At 41.8% G+C, this 20,767-nt stretch overlaps 1 protein-coding gene across 2 annotated transcripts; it reads right to left on the reverse strand.

Annotated features, from left to right (window-relative positions):
* Nucleotides 1–1,786: 1,786 nt before the first annotated feature.
* On the reverse strand, nucleotides 1,787–20,537 carry CUNH8orf88 (chromosome unknown C8orf88 homolog). Of its 2 annotated transcripts, XM_089517596.1 has the most exons (7): nucleotides 20,322–20,537; nucleotides 16,346–16,425; nucleotides 13,237–13,332; nucleotides 11,976–12,052; nucleotides 5,745–5,829; nucleotides 3,968–4,074; nucleotides 1,787–3,041 (listed from the first exon to the last, which is right to left on the reverse strand). In XM_089517596.1, the coding sequence occupies exons 2-7, from the start codon at nucleotides 16,365–16,367 to the stop codon at nucleotides 2,994–2,996; spliced, it is 435 nt and encodes a 144-aa protein (XP_089373722.1). In that variant the 5' UTR covers nucleotides 16,368–16,425; nucleotides 20,322–20,537; the 3' UTR covers nucleotides 1,787–2,993. The 2 variants fall into 2 exon arrangements, with proteins under 2 accessions (XP_089373722.1, XP_089373723.1); XM_089517597.1 differs by lacking the exon at nucleotides 16,346–16,425 and having other exon boundaries at nucleotides 1,788–3,041.
* Between the last annotated feature and the right edge of the window lie 230 nt (nucleotides 20,538–20,767).

Raw genomic sequence — 20,767 nt, forward strand, 5'->3', positions numbered from 1 at the left:
AACAAAGTGTGATTATTATTTTCGTATTTATGTTTGTAAGTAGTGGATAGGAAAGATCCAGCTTTTGCTGCTCTGTTTTGTGAACTGAACTATTTGATAGCTTTAGGTCGATACATAGGACCTCAAGAAAACAATTTGCAAAACAGCAAACACCATTCCACCTTGAATTTCATGGAACAGTAATAAAGTTTAGTGGTTAGGGAAATATAACAAATTTGTTAGCATCTTTCCCAAAGGCTACAGAAACCAATAAGTACCTTTCATTACTTCCAACAAGGGCTGTGTAGTTAAGTCTTATTCAGTTACTGGAAGACAGAACAGAGCAAATAAATATAACAAAAAAATAAGCATCGGGTAAAAAGAGTTACTGTATATCTTATAATCTGAAATTATAAACAAGAGATCAAAATTCCTTTTTAGAGAGAGAGAAATGGTACTACCGAATCTTCTGCTCACCCCACTTAATATAATAGTTCAACCTCAATGACAGTTAAATTTAGCTGGATTTGGGCCTTCATCATCTCTCTACCATGAAACTGTATAGCAGACATATAAAATTCATTTGGCCTATCTGCTGCTCAGCTTGTTCTTGAAATCATGAAGAATTTATTACTACATTGTTCAAAGGTCCTACAAAATTATGGGTGAAAGTATTGATGCCATTATTAAATTCCAGCTCTACAGCCCAAGCCAAAATCAGCTTTTGTTGAATATTCAAAATTCACTCAAACTTTGATTTTATAAATAAATGTCAAATGAAGAATGCTGAAGTATTAACAAGTTCAAAAAAGAAAAACAGATATAATACATCAAAAATGATATGAATTTAAGTTTGAAGCCAGAACCCTTTGGGGGCATTACACAAGTGAAAAAATAGGTGCACAAATGGTTCTCCTCTCTCAAGTGTTATGTGTGTGTAACTACAGCAGTCCATTGTTCCACAACAACACAGACAGCGCCCTCACTTTTGACCTTGTGACTGCAGAGCTAATTAATCATTGTACAACAGTGTGCGCAGGCATCTGTTGCACAATCAGTTGCACAAATGTGGCATCTAACATAACTATACTGCAGTATATTTACCCTATGTTAAAAGTATACAGGATCTCAGCCAGAGTACACCAATTAGCATCCCTTATAAATCCTATACAGGTTTACAGTAGTTTCCCTTATCTAGAAAACTGAATATTTCAAATACCAAAACCTTTTTCATGGATGGGTGAGATAGTGGCACCTTTGATTTCTGATGATTCAATGTACACAAACTTTGCTTGATATGTAACCTAAATGAATTTTGTATTTCAATTTGGGTCCCATCTCCAAGATATCTCATTATGTACGTATGTGGAAATACAGGAATTCCAAATTCTATCTATCTATCTATCTATCTAGCTAGCTAGCTAGCTAGCTAGCTAGCTACTGCCAACATCCAAAACACTTTTCGTCCCCAAGCATTTCTGAAAAGAGAGACTCAGCCTGTATTGTTTAGTAACAAGAAGCTTTTGGAATTTTCACTGTTCATGTTTTGTGATTAAGCTATATTTAGCGACTTTTGAAGCTGTAATGTAAGTTGCATTTCAAAAACTACTTTCCCATCTTTATTTACTTCCTTTCTTCTTTATGCTGATGTTACAGATCAATATATTTACGCTGAATTTACAAATTGCCTAGAATCAATTCCACAGCAGATCAACTTGATTTGTTGTTTAAGAAGAATTACAGTGATTTCCTTGTAAATGAATGATATACTCAGGCAAAGAGAAATTAATATTTATGTTATCTTTACCTTCAACATCTTGGTAGGTAGATAATATAACTTAAGAAGAAATGCTAAGAAGAAAAAGTATTGAGGTAGGAAAGGGGGAAACCATGTAAAGAGACAGAGGAGTAACCTGGCCCCAGGGACCCCCAGCGAGCTATCCCATCATCCCCTGTCTTCTCCTAGACCTCGATGAAGGATGACAGCTAAGGAGGGGGCAGGGAAGGAGGACAGCATCCAGAGCCCCACTGAGCATGTGCAAGGGTGCCGATTCAAATCATTGAACCCTCAAAGTATGCTCTGGTGTGGTAATACAATGTGCACTCACTCCCCTTTGCTTGAGTCCGCATCACGTGACTTGCTTGGAATCGAACTGACTTCGCTTGCCCCTCACTTTGGAAGGACAACAGAAAGGCAACCAGGTGTGGAAAAACATCACATTTTAACCTCAATCCGCATTGCTAGAGAGGAGTGACTCTGGATCTGGTGTGGAAAAACATCACGCTTTGCATTGCTAGAACAGGAGTGACTGCGGATCTGAGCTGCAACCCCTCCCCATGTGTGATAAGGTCCAGAATTATTAATACAAACCAATATTACATGTACTGAAACACACGATGGGTTGCAGCATTACAAAAATAGCACCATTCAATCACAATAAAGGACTTATAAGTCCCAATAATTTCAAAAGACAAATTTAAGAATTTTTTTTAATAAAACAAAAGTCAGTATTTTAGATATGGGAGAGTATCTCATCAATCCCTTTTAAAAATAAACATTTATCCTATAGTAATTGTCTTAAAAAAATGCTATAGGTTCATGCAGCTACAGTGAGTCAGTGTTTGCAGTAGGCAGCCATACAATATGCCTGAACTCTTCCATATTTCTTTTCATTAGTTGCAGCAAAAAGATTACATTTAAACATCTTTGGGATACTAGTAGGTATGATAGCATATTGTTTTATATAAAATACCTCAACTTGATACAGTATTCTTACCTCATTCCAACAGCTGTCTCTCTTATAACCCTAAAACTCAATGCAATATTGGTACAGTCATACAAAACTTTGAAGTTGATCTACCAAGTATTTTCTTTTGAAAATAGCTTTACTCCAGACATGAAGTGATGAGTACACTTTTAGTATATTAAAAGATAAAACTGATTACAGTCTATTGTCACTACAGATCACATTCCCTTAATTTTTTCAGTGGTGAAAAAAAGACATTCTTCATCTTCAGAAAGACGTATCATCGCTTGAGGCAGACATTAAACTGTAGTTTTTCTACAAGACAAAAAATCCCAGCACCAAGTTTAATTAAGAATATTTGCATTAAACATTTTATTATGGTTCTGAACTAGACTTCACCAGATTATTTAAGGAACTTCCCAGTGTACATAGTCTACATAAAATAGTTTTGTGTACCAAGGGTAAGAAAACCTGCTGGGAAGGGGGGAAGAGCATAACTGTGCACCCATCCGAATCATTGCTTAATTTGTAAATCTAAAACAAGTCCCTCACTACAGACTGTTCTTTGAACTCATGGAAATTTTAAGCATTGAACAATTAGTAGCTTTCTTCCAAAATCCAATATTGTAGTTTTAATTGGTTACATACAAAGATTTCTGATCATATTTACTTTAAATGTTTTTTCTTCGGAATAACAGAAATTACTGTTACTTTAAAATACTGAAATATAAGAAATCTAAACATGTCATCAAATAACTTTTGTTGGTACAGTCCCTTGTTTTATGCGGGGATCCATTCCCCGCCCCCCACGTAAAACAAAGAACACGTATGCTTGAGCCCCGTTACAAGTAATGGGGCTCGTGCTCGTGGTGGCGTGCGGTGCCAGTGTGTGCACGCCACGGGAGCGCGCACCATTGTTCCTTCCAGCGCATGGTTTGAAAGAAGCAGTGCTGCTTTCAGTGTATGCTGAAAGCAGCATATAATGCACCCGCGTATGATGTGGGTGCACTGTATAAGCAATGCTGGGGAGATAGAAAGAGAGAGGCACAGAGAGAGAGAGAGAGGTTGCTTATAGAAGAAAGAGTTCTCTTCACACCAGCTGCCTCTAACCAGTTTCTTCTGCTGATTTTCCTCCACACCCTGCCCCCAGGTGCTGCTTTGGCCATGAAATCTAGTAATAAACTACACACTAAAATGTATCTTAAATGCTTTCAAACTCAATGTGAAATGCAAGTACTTACTGGTTTTTCAAGCACAACAGGATGATCAGGAAGAAATTCTGGTTTCTTTTGGGCAAGTGAAACCTCTGAAAGCTTCAAAAGGTAATCTCTACTATATGTTATTCTTTCTGCCAAGACAGAATTAAGAACTGTTGGGCTGAGAAGTACACAGGTGATGAAACAAAAAACAAGCAACTTCCCAAGAAAACTAGAAAGTAAAGAAAATAGACTATTTATTATTTTAAATCACTAAAAACAGAGGTGTGTTTACAAAGCTTGTAAATGTTGTGGAAATAAGTAAATCTGAGTCTCCAACAGAATTTTGGAAGGGTTTTGGAAGCTTATTAAATGCTACTTGAAATGTAGTAATTTCTGAAGTGATGAGATAGACATTAACACATACCATATCTACTTGTCTATAAATTGAGAAATTTATGCCCAAAAATTGACCCCAAAATCCTGGTTCAACTTATATACAGTGGGCCCTTGCTTTACACAGGGGATCCATTCCGGAACCACCACCACCCTGTGCAAAGCAAAAAGTGCGTATGTTCAGCCTCATTGGATATAATGGGGCTCATGCTTGTTGCGTGGCCATGAACATGCGCCACAGGTGCACGCGCCATTCTCCCATTTCCCAGGCAGCTTCAGCGTAAGCTGAAAGCCGCCCATAATGAACCCGCGTATAAGTCAATATAGTAATGCCAATGGGCTGCTAGAAGCAGAGAGAGTGCAGGGCAATTTTTATTTCTTTGGGAGTAACAACTGATCCAGTGATAAAAACGCACACACCTTCCTTCCCACTTTCCCTCCCTGCCTGGGAATGGGCTGCTGGAAGCAGAGAGAGTGTAGGATGATTCTTATTTTTATGGGAGTAACAGCTGATCCAGTCACAAGCGTGCGCGCACACACACACACCTTTCTCCCCACTTTCTCTAGTCCAGCATACGTATGTGTGTACGCTCACACACAAACACACTTTTTCCCTCTCCTGGCCCTAGCTCCTTTTATGTTTGGCTCACCCCTGCCTCCTCCTTAACCTCTGTGAGAAGACAAGCCAGCCGCTGCAGACAACTGTGGACGAGCCAGCAATGAAGAGTTTCCATTCCAAGGAAAATCTACTATGAAAGTAGGTTTCTTGGCAAGATTGAAGGGGCAGAGGGTGTCTGTGACTGTTTAACCCCACTCCAAGGAACAAATGGCTGCAACCAGGGCTCTTTGGTGCTTTCTCACTGCGGCAGAGAAACAGCTTCTGTCCACTGCTAGGGAAATGCTGAAGCGCCACCTTGCCCTGAGAAGCCTCAAAGTTTTACCCTTGACCTATCCATGGGTCATACCAAAATCCATAACTTTGGCCCCAAAACTTGCCCTCAATTTGTACATGTGATCAACCTATAGTCAAGTATATATGGTAGCCTTAAAGGCTTACAATACCAGTTTATACCATAACACCAATAGTGCTATGGAAGGGATAGGAAAGGTCAAGTGACTGTTAAGTGTTTTTCTATTAAACTCTCTAATTTAAAAAAAACTGCAGTGAGCATTGTCTTCTGGATGAGTTCTACAACTTGAGTAAGTCTACATAGGTCTTTGTCAAAATAGCTGAAAATTTTAAAACAAGATTATAAATTTACATTGATCAAGCTGTAAATTGGTTTTAGATTTGTCTGAAGCCAATCTTGGCATCAAGCTATACATCAAGCCATGTCTCAAGTAAAACAGTACTTGGCATTATTGCAGAAATTTCCATTTCCCCCATAGTCTAAGCATTTTTAATACTTGTAACAACAATTTTTACCTTTTGTAACTTCAGGTTTGTGCTGCTCAGATACACTTGGAATCAGACTTTCATTTAAGACCAGTAGTCCATTGGATTTACACATCTAAAATAATAATAATAATAATAATTAATAATAATAATAATAATCCCTTAATGTTTTACAGGAGTTGAGAATTCTATTTGGGGTTGTGGGGTAATTAATACAGGAGTTGCCTACAGGCCAAGACACAATACTCCAAGCCAGTCTCAAGAATCAAACTTACAGGCAAAAGCAGAACCACTGTTAAATCAGTGACTTCTACTACATGTAGCCAGTACAGTAACATACCACAGTTGATGGTTCTCAAAAGATCAAGAAAAGCGGCTCCCCACATTCCTCTGTTCATGCTATTCATCAAGGAGACTACAGCTGATTTTGTCCCAAAACCACACTGAACCGTTTCCATGGCCAAGCAGGGATTCAACCCTGGTCTCCTAGTCTAACACTGACACTGCTACACCACACTGGCTTTGCTAAAAACTATAGTGAACAATGTACACATCTGGAAAAACATAAATTTGTTATCTAGCAACTATAGTTAACAAAAGTTTATCTTTCCAATTGCTTATCTGAATCCAAATTTGTATTGAGAAAAGCAAAATATTCTTCTTTGAGTATCTGTAGTATTCAGAGGGAATGGAAATGTTATGCTGATATAATTTAAATTCGGCACCAAGAGCTATGGAAGAAAGAAGCCCTGCCTCTCTCTTTGAAAATGTAGAAAATGGCAATTTTAATGTACAGATTCACACTGATCTTTTGTAAGGCAAACATTGGATAAATGGAAAAATGTGACTGTCCTTATATTTGGGAACTTTTTAAATACAGTATATTAATATATTTTACTGATGTTTGTGTATAGTTTTAAATCTAATGTTTTTAATAAGTTGAAATCTACTTTGAGTCCCATTATTGGGGAAAAGACAGGATATAAATGAATCAAATAATAGACACCTCAAAAGAAATAGGACTCTAGATCAGGGGTCAGCAACCTCCAGCCCGCGGGCCGGATGCGGCCCGCGGAGGCCTGCTGACCGGCCCCTGGCTGCTGTTGCCGCCGCCGCCATGGCCGCCCGTCACGGCTTTTCGCCGCTCTGGGCAGCAAAATGGCGGCGAGGTCGCGCGAGACTTCGCCGCCATTTTGGGCGAAAAAATGGTGGCGCCCATAGTGGCTTATAAGGTGACTGGACATATAAAACGACCCCCAACTTGCGTGCAGGCAGCGCCCTGGCCTACTCCAGGCCAAATTAAGAGGGTCTGGCGCTCTCACGCACCGGCTTGAGGGAGTCTCTGTGGCGGCCTGGAAGGTGGGTGTCAGCAGTTGCAGTAGGGCCTCCCGCAGTCCGGCCCAAAAGGGCACTCGATGCCACGGAAGAAGCTGCTGGAGCGGAGCATCCCGAGAGGCAGCGGTGGCGGGGAGGCATAAGGGACCGGCTCTTTCCCTCAACCCGACCATCCCTCACTCTCCGGACCGGCTCTGAAGGCGCTTCTCCTCCACCTTTTCTGGCTTCCAACCTCCAAAACCAGCCCCTCCATTCCCTCACCTGATCTGTAATGGCTACAAGAAAGGGAAAACCCAGCCGTGGTGCCTGCTGGGATTGGAACCCGCAAGGACCCCATCCCTGGAGACAGAGAGGTGGCTACGCCATTTGGAGCTAAAAGGTCGTCTCATACGCCGTAAAATACGGTAATGACTGACGTGAGGTATAAAAATCATTTATGTCTATGTCTTCATTGTGTGCATATGTGCCTTCCAAGTAACTTGCAGACTTATAGTAACCCCATGAATCTCACAGTGTTTTCTTAGGAGAAAAATACTCATAGGTGATTTTGCCAATTCCCTCCTCTGAAATACAGTATAGCTTACAGCACCTGGTAGTCATAGGTGGTCTCCTATCCAAATACTAATCAGGGCTGACTGTGCTTAGCTTCCAAGATCAGACAGGATCTGGTGCCTTTAGGGACTTTATTACACACTTCAATTTTATACAAACCATCTGTGATCATTATTTTTTATTTCTTAATAATCATAGCCCTGCTTTTGCACTTTCTTCCGCAATTTTCATGTTTAATCCCATTTTCTATATGTGTTCTGCACATAAATCAAGCAGATACACTGCCAAAATGCAACATTATCTTTCCCCTTACCAAAAGGAACTATTCTGTTTCTCCCTATTGGGTCCTGAGTTTTGGTGTGTGATCAACATCCTCCTGGATGTCCAGAGAATCTTTTGATTTCTTCTTCTTCTGTCTCTATGCTAGGAGTATAACCTTGGATTATGGTTATAGTGATGGATTTTCCCCATATTGTATTCCCTGACTGCTCTCAATGCATGCCGCCTTACTATCAGTCCCACCCCATTTCTTGTCATTCTCAGATTAGAACACTATGTAATGATTTGACTGAAAATGTCATTTCTGCCCTGTTTAGCTCACTCACAGCAACTGTTTATGATTTCCACCACTTGTTTTACAATTTGTGGTTTTCCCTCGTTCACACTCCTCATATTCATATTGCTATTTCGTACATTATGCAGTTTCGGACTTTCATTTCACCTCTGAGCAGCTGACCATCCTGCCAGTTTGAGTCTAGTTGCTTCATCAGACACACTGTTATTTATATTTATACTTGTCATCTGAACTTCCTCAGTAGTTGGCTGAGTAACCTCCAACCTGGGATTTTCATTAACAGTCCCATAAATTATAGTAATCTTCCAGCATTGTGCTTTCTTTCGGTTTGTTTCAAACTCATAGGGTTTTCAAGCTAAAAGGCGTTAAGTGATGATTTATTATTGCCTTATTCTGTGCAGTATTAACAGTATCAACGCCTGCCTACTGCTGCTGCTGTTCAATAGATATTTGATACATTTAGTATGGCTCCTCAGCAAAAGCCTACCAGTAGCAATGTTACGATCAGCATAGCCTTTTACCTCACTGGAACACACAAGAAACTCACTACCACAGAAAATTAGTTCCAAGGTGAATGTTGAGCTATGATTCCAGGAAACTATGGATCACACTGGCTTTAAATCTTACTTGTCAGATAGATCTTTTGCAGTGGTCACGGGTGGTCAGACTTCGTCCTCTGTTCCCCTATCTGTTGGAGTTCCCCAGGGCTCTGTCTTGGATCCCCTTCTGTTCTCTCTATACACACTGTCCCTAGGTAAACTCATCAGTTCTTTTGGTTTCTCCTATCATCTGTACGCTAACGACACTCAGCTGTATCTCTCCACCCCTGACCTTTTGACGGGGCTTGAACAGCAAGTTTCTTCTTGTCTGACTGCCATCTCTCAGTGGATGCGGCTTCGGCGCTTGAAGCTCAACATGTCTAAGACTGAGCTTCTCGTCTTTCCACCTAAACCCACCCTTCATTATTCCTTTTCTGTTTCTGTTGATGACACTTCTATTCAACCGGTTCATCAAGCCTGCAGTCTTGGCTTCATTTTTGACTCTTCTCTGTCATTTATTCCCCAGATCCAGGCCACCGCCAAGGCCTGTAGATTCTTTCTCCACAACATTGCCAAGATCCGTCCATTCCTCTCAGCCTCTACTGCCAAAACTCTGGTCCATGCCCTAGTGGTTTCACGACTAGATTATTGTAACCTCCTTCTAACAGGGCTTCCTCTTTCACACCTCCATCCTTTAATCTCTGTCCAGTATTCAGCTGCCCGTATTGTCACATCTGCTCGCGGCTTTGACCATGTTTCTCCTCTTTTATCCTCCCTTCATTGGCTCCCCTTCCCCTTCCGCATCCGGTACAAGCTTTTGTTATTGACTTTCAAAGCCCTCCATGGATTGGCCCCTCCTTACTTATCTGACCTTCTTTCTCCTTACATTCCTACTCGCACCCTCCGCTCTGGTAGTCAAGGTTTCCTGTCACAGTGTAGGACTACCACTGCCCCCTCCCAAATTCGTCCCTTCTCGCTTGCTGCCCCTTATTCCTGGAACCTTTTTCCCCCACATGCACACCTCATCACTTCTCTACCCAGTTTCAAAACTGAGTTAAAGACTATATTGTTTAGAGAAGCGCCCCCAGAGGCGAGCCCCTCTCTGACCCAGGAAGCCTCCTTTTAACCATCCATTAAGAAGCCAAGCCCTTCCTCCAGTCCATCTGCCTTGGTCCAGGCCTCGGAGGTGGAGAAGATCTGCTGGACCTGATCCCATTCTGCACCACCACTCCCTTCTCCTTTTGTGTCGTGTCTTTTTAGATTGTAAGCCTGAGGGCAGGCAACCGTCTGACTAAAAGATTGTATGTACAGCGCTGTGTAAATTTACAGCGCTTTATAAATAAAGGTTAATAATAATAATAATAATAATAATAATAATAATCACACTCCCTGCAAAGTCACAGAAATTCACTGGGTGACTTTGGGCAAGTTACACTCTTTTGACCTTAGAGAAAAGCAATAGCAAACCTGTGAGTAAATCCTGCCTTAGCCTGGAAGCCCAAGAAAAAGTACTGTATTCTGTTGCCCAGACTATTTTAGCATGAGCAGCCAAATGTAAGCATTCTTGACAGAAGAGTGAAGTACAACAAGCAACTCCAAAGGTGCTCTAAGGCATTTCCACTATGTTTGCAGGTCACCTGAGCCGCCAGGGAATCAAAACCAATGTTTGCAAATAACAATAACCCCACAATTTAACCCCAGTAAAAGCCTTTTCTAAAACAGCAAATGACTTTTGCTCATTTCCTAATGTTAGAAAGGCCATAAAGTGGCCTAGAAGGGCAGCAAAACATAGTGAAAATGCCCCTGTAACCCCTAGAGGGCTTGGAGGAGGGGCAAAAAAGAGATTTTAAAAAAGATTAATATTTTTGTGGGAGCATATATAGTGGAGACGTGCAGCTATTCGAGGTATCATAGGGGTCTAATTTAGTCCCTTAGCCTTCCACAGCTGTCCACCCCTTAGATAGAAAAGCAGTATTGCCAGCACAACAGCCTGATTCTAAACCCTGTAAGCTAGTGCATCTTTGAGTTAAGATTGTATTATGGATCAACATATATAATACCAGCTTCCAGTGGATTTGAACAGGGGAAGATAACAAACTGATGTTGTAAGATTGGAGCAAACAGGAAATTGGTGGATAAAACATATTTAGAAGTTCATGCTGTACAACCCTAAGGAGCTGGCTTTATCTTTGCAGGTGTTTTCAATGGACAGCAGTTTATCTGAAGCCTAAACATTATAAACTATCATGAGCTTTCCCAGAAACTTGCCTCCCAGGTACATTTTGTGTATAATGAATGCCACATACATAAAGGTTTAATTATATTAAAGTTTGTTTCATATTTCATCAATTACATGTGTTATGTTTGTATACTAATGTATAGTGGCGGGTTACACACCGCCATTTAGAACGTAATGAATACGTACTAGGGTTAGGAAGGGGCGGTGCTTCCGCACCCCCCTAACCCTAGTACGTATTCTGTACGTACAATATGGCGGCGGCCGTTTCACACGGCCGCCGCCATATTTACGTATCGGACGCTGTGCGTCCGCACATGTCGTAACGCCTATGACGTCGCGAGTCTGCCCCTGGCGCCTCGCGACGTCATAGAGGCGCCGCTTAAAGAAGCTCCATTTTGGAGCTTCTTTTTCGGTCCGTGCGGGAGCCGCGCGGTGTGGCTGCTGTGGCTCCCGCACGGAGCAAACGGCGGCGGCGGCGGACCACCGCAAAGCAGCGGTCTGTAACCCGCCAGTATATGGCACAATATATACTGATTTACTCCTACAGTTGTTGAATTAGGTATTACTTTCTGCAGTTCCTTATTGTGTTATGCATGGCTATATGTTTTAGTTCCTTCCTTTTTGTTTGTTTCTATAGCCTGGTCCTATATCGTCCTGAAGCTGAACAGAGTTTGATATGAAAAACACTTACTTGCTTATGCCCCAAAAAATCAAACAAAAAAACCAACACAATTCTGTAAAAGTCAAACTAAATACTGCTGAAGGCATCCTTTTGGCTGTGGGGAAAGTACATGATCCAGAGTTTCACTTTCACAGAATTCTCTCTTCTTTCTGGGAAAGAAGAGACAGAAACTTGTTCATATTAAATGCTGGTCAGTTTCAAAGTAGGAGATATCCAAAGCACTAAACCATGGCTGGCATTACATGAAGGTTATGCAGCAAGCTCAAGTTCCATTGCAACAATTTAGATAAATGCAGAATACAGTAAAACCTATTTATCTGGTATATTAGATTAAACTTACAGAACTAATTTCAACAGGTGAACATCCTGAAGTACTGCATGTAAACTTTGACTGGAAGTTGAAAGTGGTTGGTGAAACTATGGGAAAGAATACAGTAGAAATAAATCAGTAACATATACAATATTATTACTAATTTTTTGTTAACTAAGAACTATCCACTCATCCTTTACACATTAATGTAATTTTTTTGGGGGGAGGGGCTCTGGACAACTCATAGAATCACTGAGTTGGAAAAGACCATGGAGATCATCCAGTTGAACTCTACCATGCAGGAACACACAATTAAAGCACTTTCAAGCCATCCAAACTTTTAAAGACCTTCAGAGAAGGATAAACTACCACCGTTCAACGTTGCCTACCATGTTATAGCTCTTACCATCAGAAAGATCTTCCTAGTGTATAGGTGGAATCTCTTATCTTCTAATTGTAATCCTCTAGTTTGTGTCTGGAGTCTGTTTTGGCATAAAAAGGAGGTGGGAAGAAATTTTCCAGCACCTCAAGTATGCTGCAAAATTCCTTGTACCCCCTCACTATTTTTCTATCTCTTTGTAACACCATGACTCCAGTACAGGGTGTTGGTTATAACCTTTAAAGCCCTACATGGTTTGGGTCCAACCTATTTGAGGGATCGCCTGCTCCCATATAATCCACCCCACACCCTCAGGTCCTCTGGTAGGAATTTATTGCAACCTTTAAAAACCAGACTAACTGCTACCTCCCAGAGCGCCTTCTCTGCAATTGCTCCCAGACTATGGAACGGCCTGCCGGACGAGATCCGTCAAATTGCCAGCTTAGACAGCTTTAAAAAAGCTGTCAAGATGGATCTCTTCTGGCAGGCCTTTCCTGAATAAAAGTCTCCGGCCACAGAATGATTGCCCCCCACATCATGTATTAGCCCACCGCTCTGTCCTTGCTATATTTTTTTTCTTTTTTATTGTGTTATTAATAGATATTTCAATCTCCTATTTTAATTGTATCATGTTTAATCCTATTTTAAGGGGGGAATATGGGACAATGTTGAATGTGGATATTTTAATGTGTTGTGAGCTGCTTTGATTGTCTCGTCACAGAAAAGCGGGATAAAAATAAAAGTTTTATTTATTTATTTATTATAACTCCACAAGTGTTCTAGAAAACTCAAACGCTCACATCTTTATGCACCAATTTTCTAGCATTTTGATGATGCCAACAAAGGTACTATACAACTTAGGGATAATAAAGCTGTTTGGTGTCTGTTCACTGAAATAATCAACACACTTACCATGGGGAATGAGATGTCGCACAGGTCTCGCTGGTTGGAGCGACTTACCAATCAATCTTTTTGTTTCCATTTTTTTTAACACTGTGAGGTGCCATGCTGTAAAATACAAAAAAACCAAAGGACACATACATACATGTAATACTTATAAAACTGAAAGGAATTAAGATAAATGGTTTAAGTACATGTGGTAGTTTTTTGTCTCATTCATTTTCTGACTATTCATCAACTTTGTCTCTTCTTTTCAGACATAAGAAGTTAACTATAAACACAAAAGAATGACAAATGCTTGGTGATTCATAATTTTATTAAATCCTTCCAATGTGTATTATTGGCATTATCTAATATGCTATTTTAGTACAATTATTTAAATAATTTGGTCTATTAATCATAATTTAAAAGCTCAATATATTGTTAATTGTTCAAAGTCCACTTTGAATAAAGGCAACCCTAGGAGTGAGATAACTCCAAGGCTTCCTGTTATGAACAGCCCTGCCAAGGTCGCGCAAAATCAGGGCTGTGACTTCCTTGATTGAGTCTACCCATCTGTAAAGCTATCTTCCTCTTTTCCTACTGCCTTCCACATTACCAAGTACTAGTGTTTTTTCTAATGAGTCCTGTCTCTTCATCATATGTCCAAGTAGTGTAGATAGGTTCAGTATAATTGTTTGGCTTAAAAGGAGAATTCAGACTTAATATGCTCTAAGACTAATTCATTTGTTTTTTTAGCACTCCATGGTATCCAGAGAACTCTCTTCTAGCACTACATTCTCTTCCTATCAGCTTTCTTTTCTCTCCAGCTTTCAGCCATACGTAAAAAGTGGAACTACTGTGGCATAGATAATCCTGACCTTGTTATTCCATAATAATCTTTGCACTTCAGGATACTGTCTAGTTTCTTCATAGTTGCCATTCCAAGTCCCAGTCTTCTGATTTCTTGACTACAATGTCCATTTTGATTTATAGACGGTATGGAAAATCTTTAACTATTCAAGTTCTTCACTGTCTACTTTAATGTTGGGTAAATCATATGTGGTCATTATTTATGTTTTTTTAATGTTTAACTGTAATCCTGCCGTTGTACTTTGTTTCTTAACTTTCCATGATGGCTATTCCAAGTCTTTGCTATTTTCTGCTAGAAATCTGGTGTCATCTGCATATCTCCAATTGTAGCTGTTCCTTCCTGCAGTTTTCAAATCTCCTTCATCCAATTTTAATCCAGCTTTCCATATATGTTCAGCATATAACTTAAATTGACTGGGTGATAAAATGCAGCTTTCTTAGACCTCCTTACTAAAGGGAAGCTATCCTGTTTCTCCATATTATGTTATGAAAGAGACCTCTTGTCCTAAGTATAGATTATACATAAGGCCAATCAAATATTGTGGAACACCATGCCTTTAAAAGCAATCCTTTTCACGATAAACACAATCAAAAGCTTTGTTATAAGCTCAGCCTGATTTACTTTGGAAATTTTTTGATGCGCTCCATTATCCAGCATATGCTTGCAATATGATCCCCAGTGTCTCTTCATTTTCTAAACTCAGTTTAGCCATTTGACATCCCTTGTTCCATATAAAGTAAATTTTGAGCATCACCATTCTTACATTGGAGATTAAGCTAATGGTCTGGTGGTTACTTGTAATCTCAAGTTTCCCCTTTCTTAGGGACTGGAGTGTTTCCAATCTGTGGGCCATTGTTTTGTTTTCCATATTTCTCAGCAGATTTTGGATAAAATTTGCGTGGCCTCTATTGCTATAGCTTAAAACAACTCTGTTGATATGTCACCTGTTCCTGGTGACTGATTTCTCCCAAGTCTTTTGACCACAACTTCCACTTCACTTACTAAAACAAAACAAACAAACAAGCTTCATTTATATACCGCTTCGTACCGCCTAAGCAGTATCTAAGCGGTTTACAACTGTAAGCTAATTTGCCAACAGTCTGGGTACTCATTTTAGCAGCCTCCTCGGAAGGATGCAAGCCTGAGTCAAGCTTGAGCCCTTTTGCTGGTCTTGAACTCGCAACCTTGTGGTTTTGAGTGAGTGGCTGCAGTACAGGCATTTAGCCACTGAGCCACCAAGGCTCCTAAAATTGTGGGTTCATCTTCAAATAGTTCTTCCTTGAATGAATCCGTCACCTCTTTTATATAGTTCTTCAGGGTCTTATTTCCATTTTCTTCTTATTTCTTCTTGATGATGTAGGGTGTTCCCCAGCTGGTCACATGGAATCCCCACTCTTGGTTTAAATTTCCCTTTGATTTCTTGGATCTTGTGGAAGAAGTCTCTTGTTCTACCTCTTTGTTGTCTTATTTTTCTGCAATGAATAGCTCTCTTTATCCCTGCACACAAGTTGCTGAACAGCTGCATTCAGCATTCTAAGCCTATTTCTTTAACCTTCTAAGTTTACATGCCATCTGACCTTAAACTGTTTGAAGAGTTTCATCTGTCATCCAAAAAATCTCCTCCTTCTTTTTGGCTGCAATAGTATCTTTTTGCATTATTCCCTGACAACGTCCCTAACTTTTGGTCTAGAGTGGACTCTAGAGTTCTTCTGTCTTACAGTCAATTAGCCTTAGTTGTCCAAATCTATTTTTTTGCATGATCTTTAAATTCTATAGAGCTGTTCTTTGGGTTGTGTTTTGGTACACTGATTGATTTAGTGTACTTCTTTACCTTTACTCTAACTTTTGATAATGGCAGATCATGATCTATGTCACAATTGGGTCCTGGCCCTGTTTTATGCTGAGAAAATGGAGCATCTCCTTCTTCTGCTTCCAATTATGTAGTCTATCTGATCTCTACATTGGTTATCAGGTGATTTCCATGTACACCAGAGATGGGCAGCGTTTGGAAGGCTAGAGGACCACATTAGCCTTTCAAGAGACTTGGAAGAGCCTCATTGTCCACTATACCTGCTCCCCCCTCCCCTAAAATCAAAACACTTTTTGTCCCCAAATGTTCTCTATGGACATGGGGACAAGTTTTAGGGCAAAACTCCCCAGACACCCCCTCCAGTGGGCATAGGAACCATTTTAGGCACATATAGACATGCACACACACACAAAACACTTTTTGTGGTATGTGGTATGTGATAGTGGTGAGAGTCCTACCTTCCAAGGTCCCATGAAGCATCCATGTAGCCTTGTAACCCCTGACAGTTGTTCATCCAACTTTAGAACAAAATTATATGCTGTGAAGAATTATAGCAATCTCAAAGTTAGAAGCCCACTCCTTTGAATCTCTAACCCAATTTCAAACGATTAACTCAACAATGTGGAATTCAGGACTGCCTGGATTTACCTACTCCTATCTAAACTAATTCCAATCCATAATTTATATCTTTATTTTCTTCCACGATAGTTTCACCTTAGGGTCGCCATAAGTCAGAAATGATTTGAAGGAACCACACATACATCATACTCTCTCAGCCTCAGAGGAGGGCAATAGAAATGCCCTTCTGACAAAGCTTGCCAAAAAAATCCCATGACAATTTCACCTTAGGGTTGCCAGGAACGAACACAAGACACGCTCCCCCCCCCCCCCCCGACGAAGCTTACCAAAAAAACCCCATGATAGTTTCACCTTAGGGTCTCCAGTAATGACTTGAAGACAGACAGACACACACACACCCAAGGCATACTCTTTCAGCCTCAAGCTAGCAATAGCAAACTCTCCTCTGATGGAACACTGTGCCACCACCATTTCCTCCCATCTCTTCCTCCTCCTTCCTGTTTTCACCGGTGGCAGGCAGGTCGCTGGAGGCATGGGGCTGATGCCACCGCTTCCTCCTCCTCTTCCTCCCTCTTGGTTCTCCCTGGCAGCAGGCAGGCACCAACATGGGACTGCCACTGCTTCTTCTTCTTCTTCCTCCTCCTCCTCCTCCTCCCTCCCAGTTCTCACCAGCGGTGGGCAGGCAACTGGAGGCATGGAGCCACCACCACCACTTCCTCCTTTTCCTCCCTCCCTCCCTGTTTTCACTGGCGGACAGGCGGCTGGCAGCATGGGGCCACTGCTTCTTCTTCTTCCTCCTCTTCCTGCCTTCTCTCCCTCCCTCTCTTCTCTCACTGGCAGTGAGAGGCTCGCGTGTCCACAGAGAGGGCTCTATGTGCTAGCTCTGGCACACATGCCATGGGTTCACCATGGCTAGTATAGGTCCTACAAATTACCATCAGCTTCCACAAAAGCCTCTTTGTAATCCGCTATTATTTATTTTCTGTCTTTCCCTTCTATCAATGTGGGCCCCAAGGCAGTCCACAGCACAGGTCAACAAATTTGTTTTACAAAAAATTAAAGGCTAAGTATGATATGCTACACAGCTAAGCATGATATGTTAAGGAAAACATCACCACTTATTTTCAGATCTGAATGTTGTTTCAATGTCAGGAACAGTGTGAGATAGACTAAAGTTTAGAGCCTCTCTCCATCCCCACATCCTCCCAAAAACCAAAGCAACAGGGACATTGACAGGCACAAAACCAGTACAAAAGGCCATAAAATGCCCCTTCTCCATTGCTGGCATAAAATCTTTCTTTAAGATCATGCTTGTTCCAGTTTGCACGAAGCACTAATATAAAACAGTTCAAAAACAGTGAAAATGCTTAAGAGAGGATAGAAATACAGCATCCCCCATTAAAAGACCCTTCTGGAACAACCAGTTAACAGCCAAAAGCCTGCCTGTGAAAAGAGAACAGACAGAGGGCCCAGCCTAGCCTCCCATGAAAGGGAATCATATTCTAGGAGCAGCCAGAGAAGCCCCTCTCATATGACTCACCAAATGTGTCTGTGACGGTGGAGGGACAGAAACAAAGTCCTCCCATGAGGATCACAAAATTCAAGCAGACTTACATGAAGAGATAAGGTCTTTCAGATACTATGAACCCAAGCCACATAGGGCTTTATAGGTAATAGTCAGCACTTTGAATCGGACCCAGAAGCAGACCACTAGCCAAGCAATATTAAACAGATTAACATTCAACATTAAATAAAGGAAAAACAAAAAAATATTTGAGCCTGCTATATAAAAATCTATCTATAAACAGTTTTAAAATAGATTGCCATTAAAATTTTAGAACAGTATCTGCCAAGCTGTGCTTTCTAGAGCAATTCCCACCATGGATAGCCACCAAAGCCCAGGAAAGGACTGTTTGAGAAGCTGATTAAAAGTGTCTTCCATTCCCACGTTGTTAGCCACACCGAGCACCACTATAAATAACAGACTGTACACAAAATTGAACTGGCATGAACTAAACTGAGAGTTTAACTGTTGGGCAGCAAGCATGAGGCTCAATCTTATGCAGAGAATTTGCCCCAGCCTTAGGCAGGGCTGTGGAGTCAGAAACAATGCGGGATGGAAGTGGAGCTGATGGAAAATCTACCGACTCTGCCTCCAGCATCAAAATAAAAACTTAGGCCTGTTACAGACTGCCAAAATAAAGCTGCTTCGGGTCTCTTTGGAGGTATGCTATTTAAATGATGCATGGGTCCTAAGAGTCCAGAGGTCACGCCAAAGCCACACTCCATTCCTAAGCACTGGAGTGCAGCTTTGGTGCAGCTTCCGGATTCTTAGGGTGCATGCATCATTTAAACAGCATACCTCCAAAGAGACCCGAAGCAGCTTTATTTTGGCAGTCTGTAACAGGCCTATGAATATTTATTACCTAGTTTGTTGCATATTTACTCTCATGGGATTTTAGGAAAGTTTCGTTGTTCAGAAGTTTGTGGTGACGCAGTGGTTAGATGCCTGTTACGCAGCCACTCTCTCACAAACCACAAGGCTGTGAACTCAACAGCAGCCAGGGGCTCAGGGTCAACTCAGCCTGGCATCTTTCAGAGGCTGCTAAAATCAATACCTAGCTTGTTGGGGACAATCAACTTACACGTTGTAAACCGCTTAGGGAGTGCTTAAGTACACTGATAAGCAGTATAGAAATGTACTTGCTATTGCTATTTGATGTATATTTTATGTTCTATCAGTCTAAGTAGCCTGAGGATTCTTGTGGTAGCAATGAAATGTCTTGTGTTAGTTTTACTATGTTAATGTAATGTAATGTAATACAACGTAAAAGCAGCATGGTGTAGTGGTTTGAGTACTGGATGATGACTCTGGAGACCAGTGTTCGAATCCCTGCTCAGCCATGGAAATCCAGTGGGTGAACTTGGGGAAGCCACAGTCTCTCAGCCTCGGAGGAAAGCACAGGCAAACCACCTCTCAACAAATCTTGTCAAGCCATGATATGGTCACCTTATGAGAGCCAGCATATGGCAGTGGTTTGAATGCTGGACTGTGACTCTGGAGACCAGGGTTCGATTCCTAGCTATGGCACGAAACCCAAGGTGACCTTGGGCAAGTCACACTGTCTCAGCCTCAGGGGAAGGCAATGGCAAAGCTGCTCTGAGCAAACCTTGTCTAGAAAACACCATGATAGGTTCTGCCTTAGAGTCACCGTAAGCAGGAAGTGACTTGCTAGAATACCACACTAGTCACAGCGCTGCTATCCCACTTTAACTGCTTTGGCTGCCTCCTGTTGCATTCTGGGATTTGCAGTTTAAGGAGGAGCATCTGGAATTCTCAGACAGAGAGCTCTAAGGCCTCACTGAACTACAAGCCCCAGAATGCAACAGTAAAAGTGGGCTAGCGCTACTATAAGAAGGCAGTGAGGTAATTTACCACAAGGCACACAGCAACAACCAGTTTACTACAGCCATTATCCGCCACAGAAATTAGTTTTCCATAAGCAGAGAGTGGGAGAGGGCAAGTTCAAAAGGGGGAAGTATGTCAGCTACACAGAATACAGGTGGCAAGCTTTTGAGGCTTGATTGGCTTCTTCATCAGGCAAAGGTGTCAAAAATTATACAGGAGCACATATATATATACATGGCAATGTTAATCACAGATCAGCCTTTTTTGGCTGGCCCCATAAAGGCATCAACGGTTTTGTGGATGTTGGGTGTCGTTGTACTTTGCTATATGGCCAGCATGGCTACCTCTGGCTGTTGTTGTGTCTCTGATCAGGACCGATATGCGCGTGTTCTGTGGCTAAACATCCCCAGCCATGCCCCCAGGAGACGTTACCAGACTCCTCTTACCAGGACCTCATACTCCGACCCACAGAGCTAATCAGCGCAGGAGGCTACTATTATAGCCGCCGCTGTCGTCTTCCTCGCCGACGCCTTCACACCTCTAAATGGGAGGAGCTTCTGGGGAAGACAAGGGGAGGGAATGGGCGGGGCGTCAACGGAGCTAAAATGGATGGAACCCAACCAAGGCGGAAGCCGTTGGTTTAACGGTCTCCTCATGCGTAAACGACGGGGGCATTCTGAAGTCAGTGCGCACGCGCGTCGGCGCGCGCGGGAGAGAGCCGGGAGGGGGCGTGGCCCGGCGACCTCCTCCCGGCTCTCTCTCTCGCGCGCGCGCCGACGCGCCTGCGCACTGACTTCAGAATGCCCCCGTCGCGTCAAGGCTTTTTTGAGTGGAGAAGGGGGCGTGGCTTCCTCGTTCAGCTTTTGTCAAGGGCGACCCTGGCCGTCCTCCT

The sequence above is a fragment of the Sceloporus occidentalis genome, unplaced genomic scaffold (genome assembly GCF_023333645.1).
Source record: "Sceloporus occidentalis isolate IW3139 unplaced genomic scaffold, rSceOcc1.0.p SCAF_3, whole genome shotgun sequence".
In the NCBI taxonomy this organism is placed as follows: domain Eukaryota; kingdom Metazoa; phylum Chordata; class Lepidosauria; order Squamata; family Phrynosomatidae; genus Sceloporus; species Sceloporus occidentalis.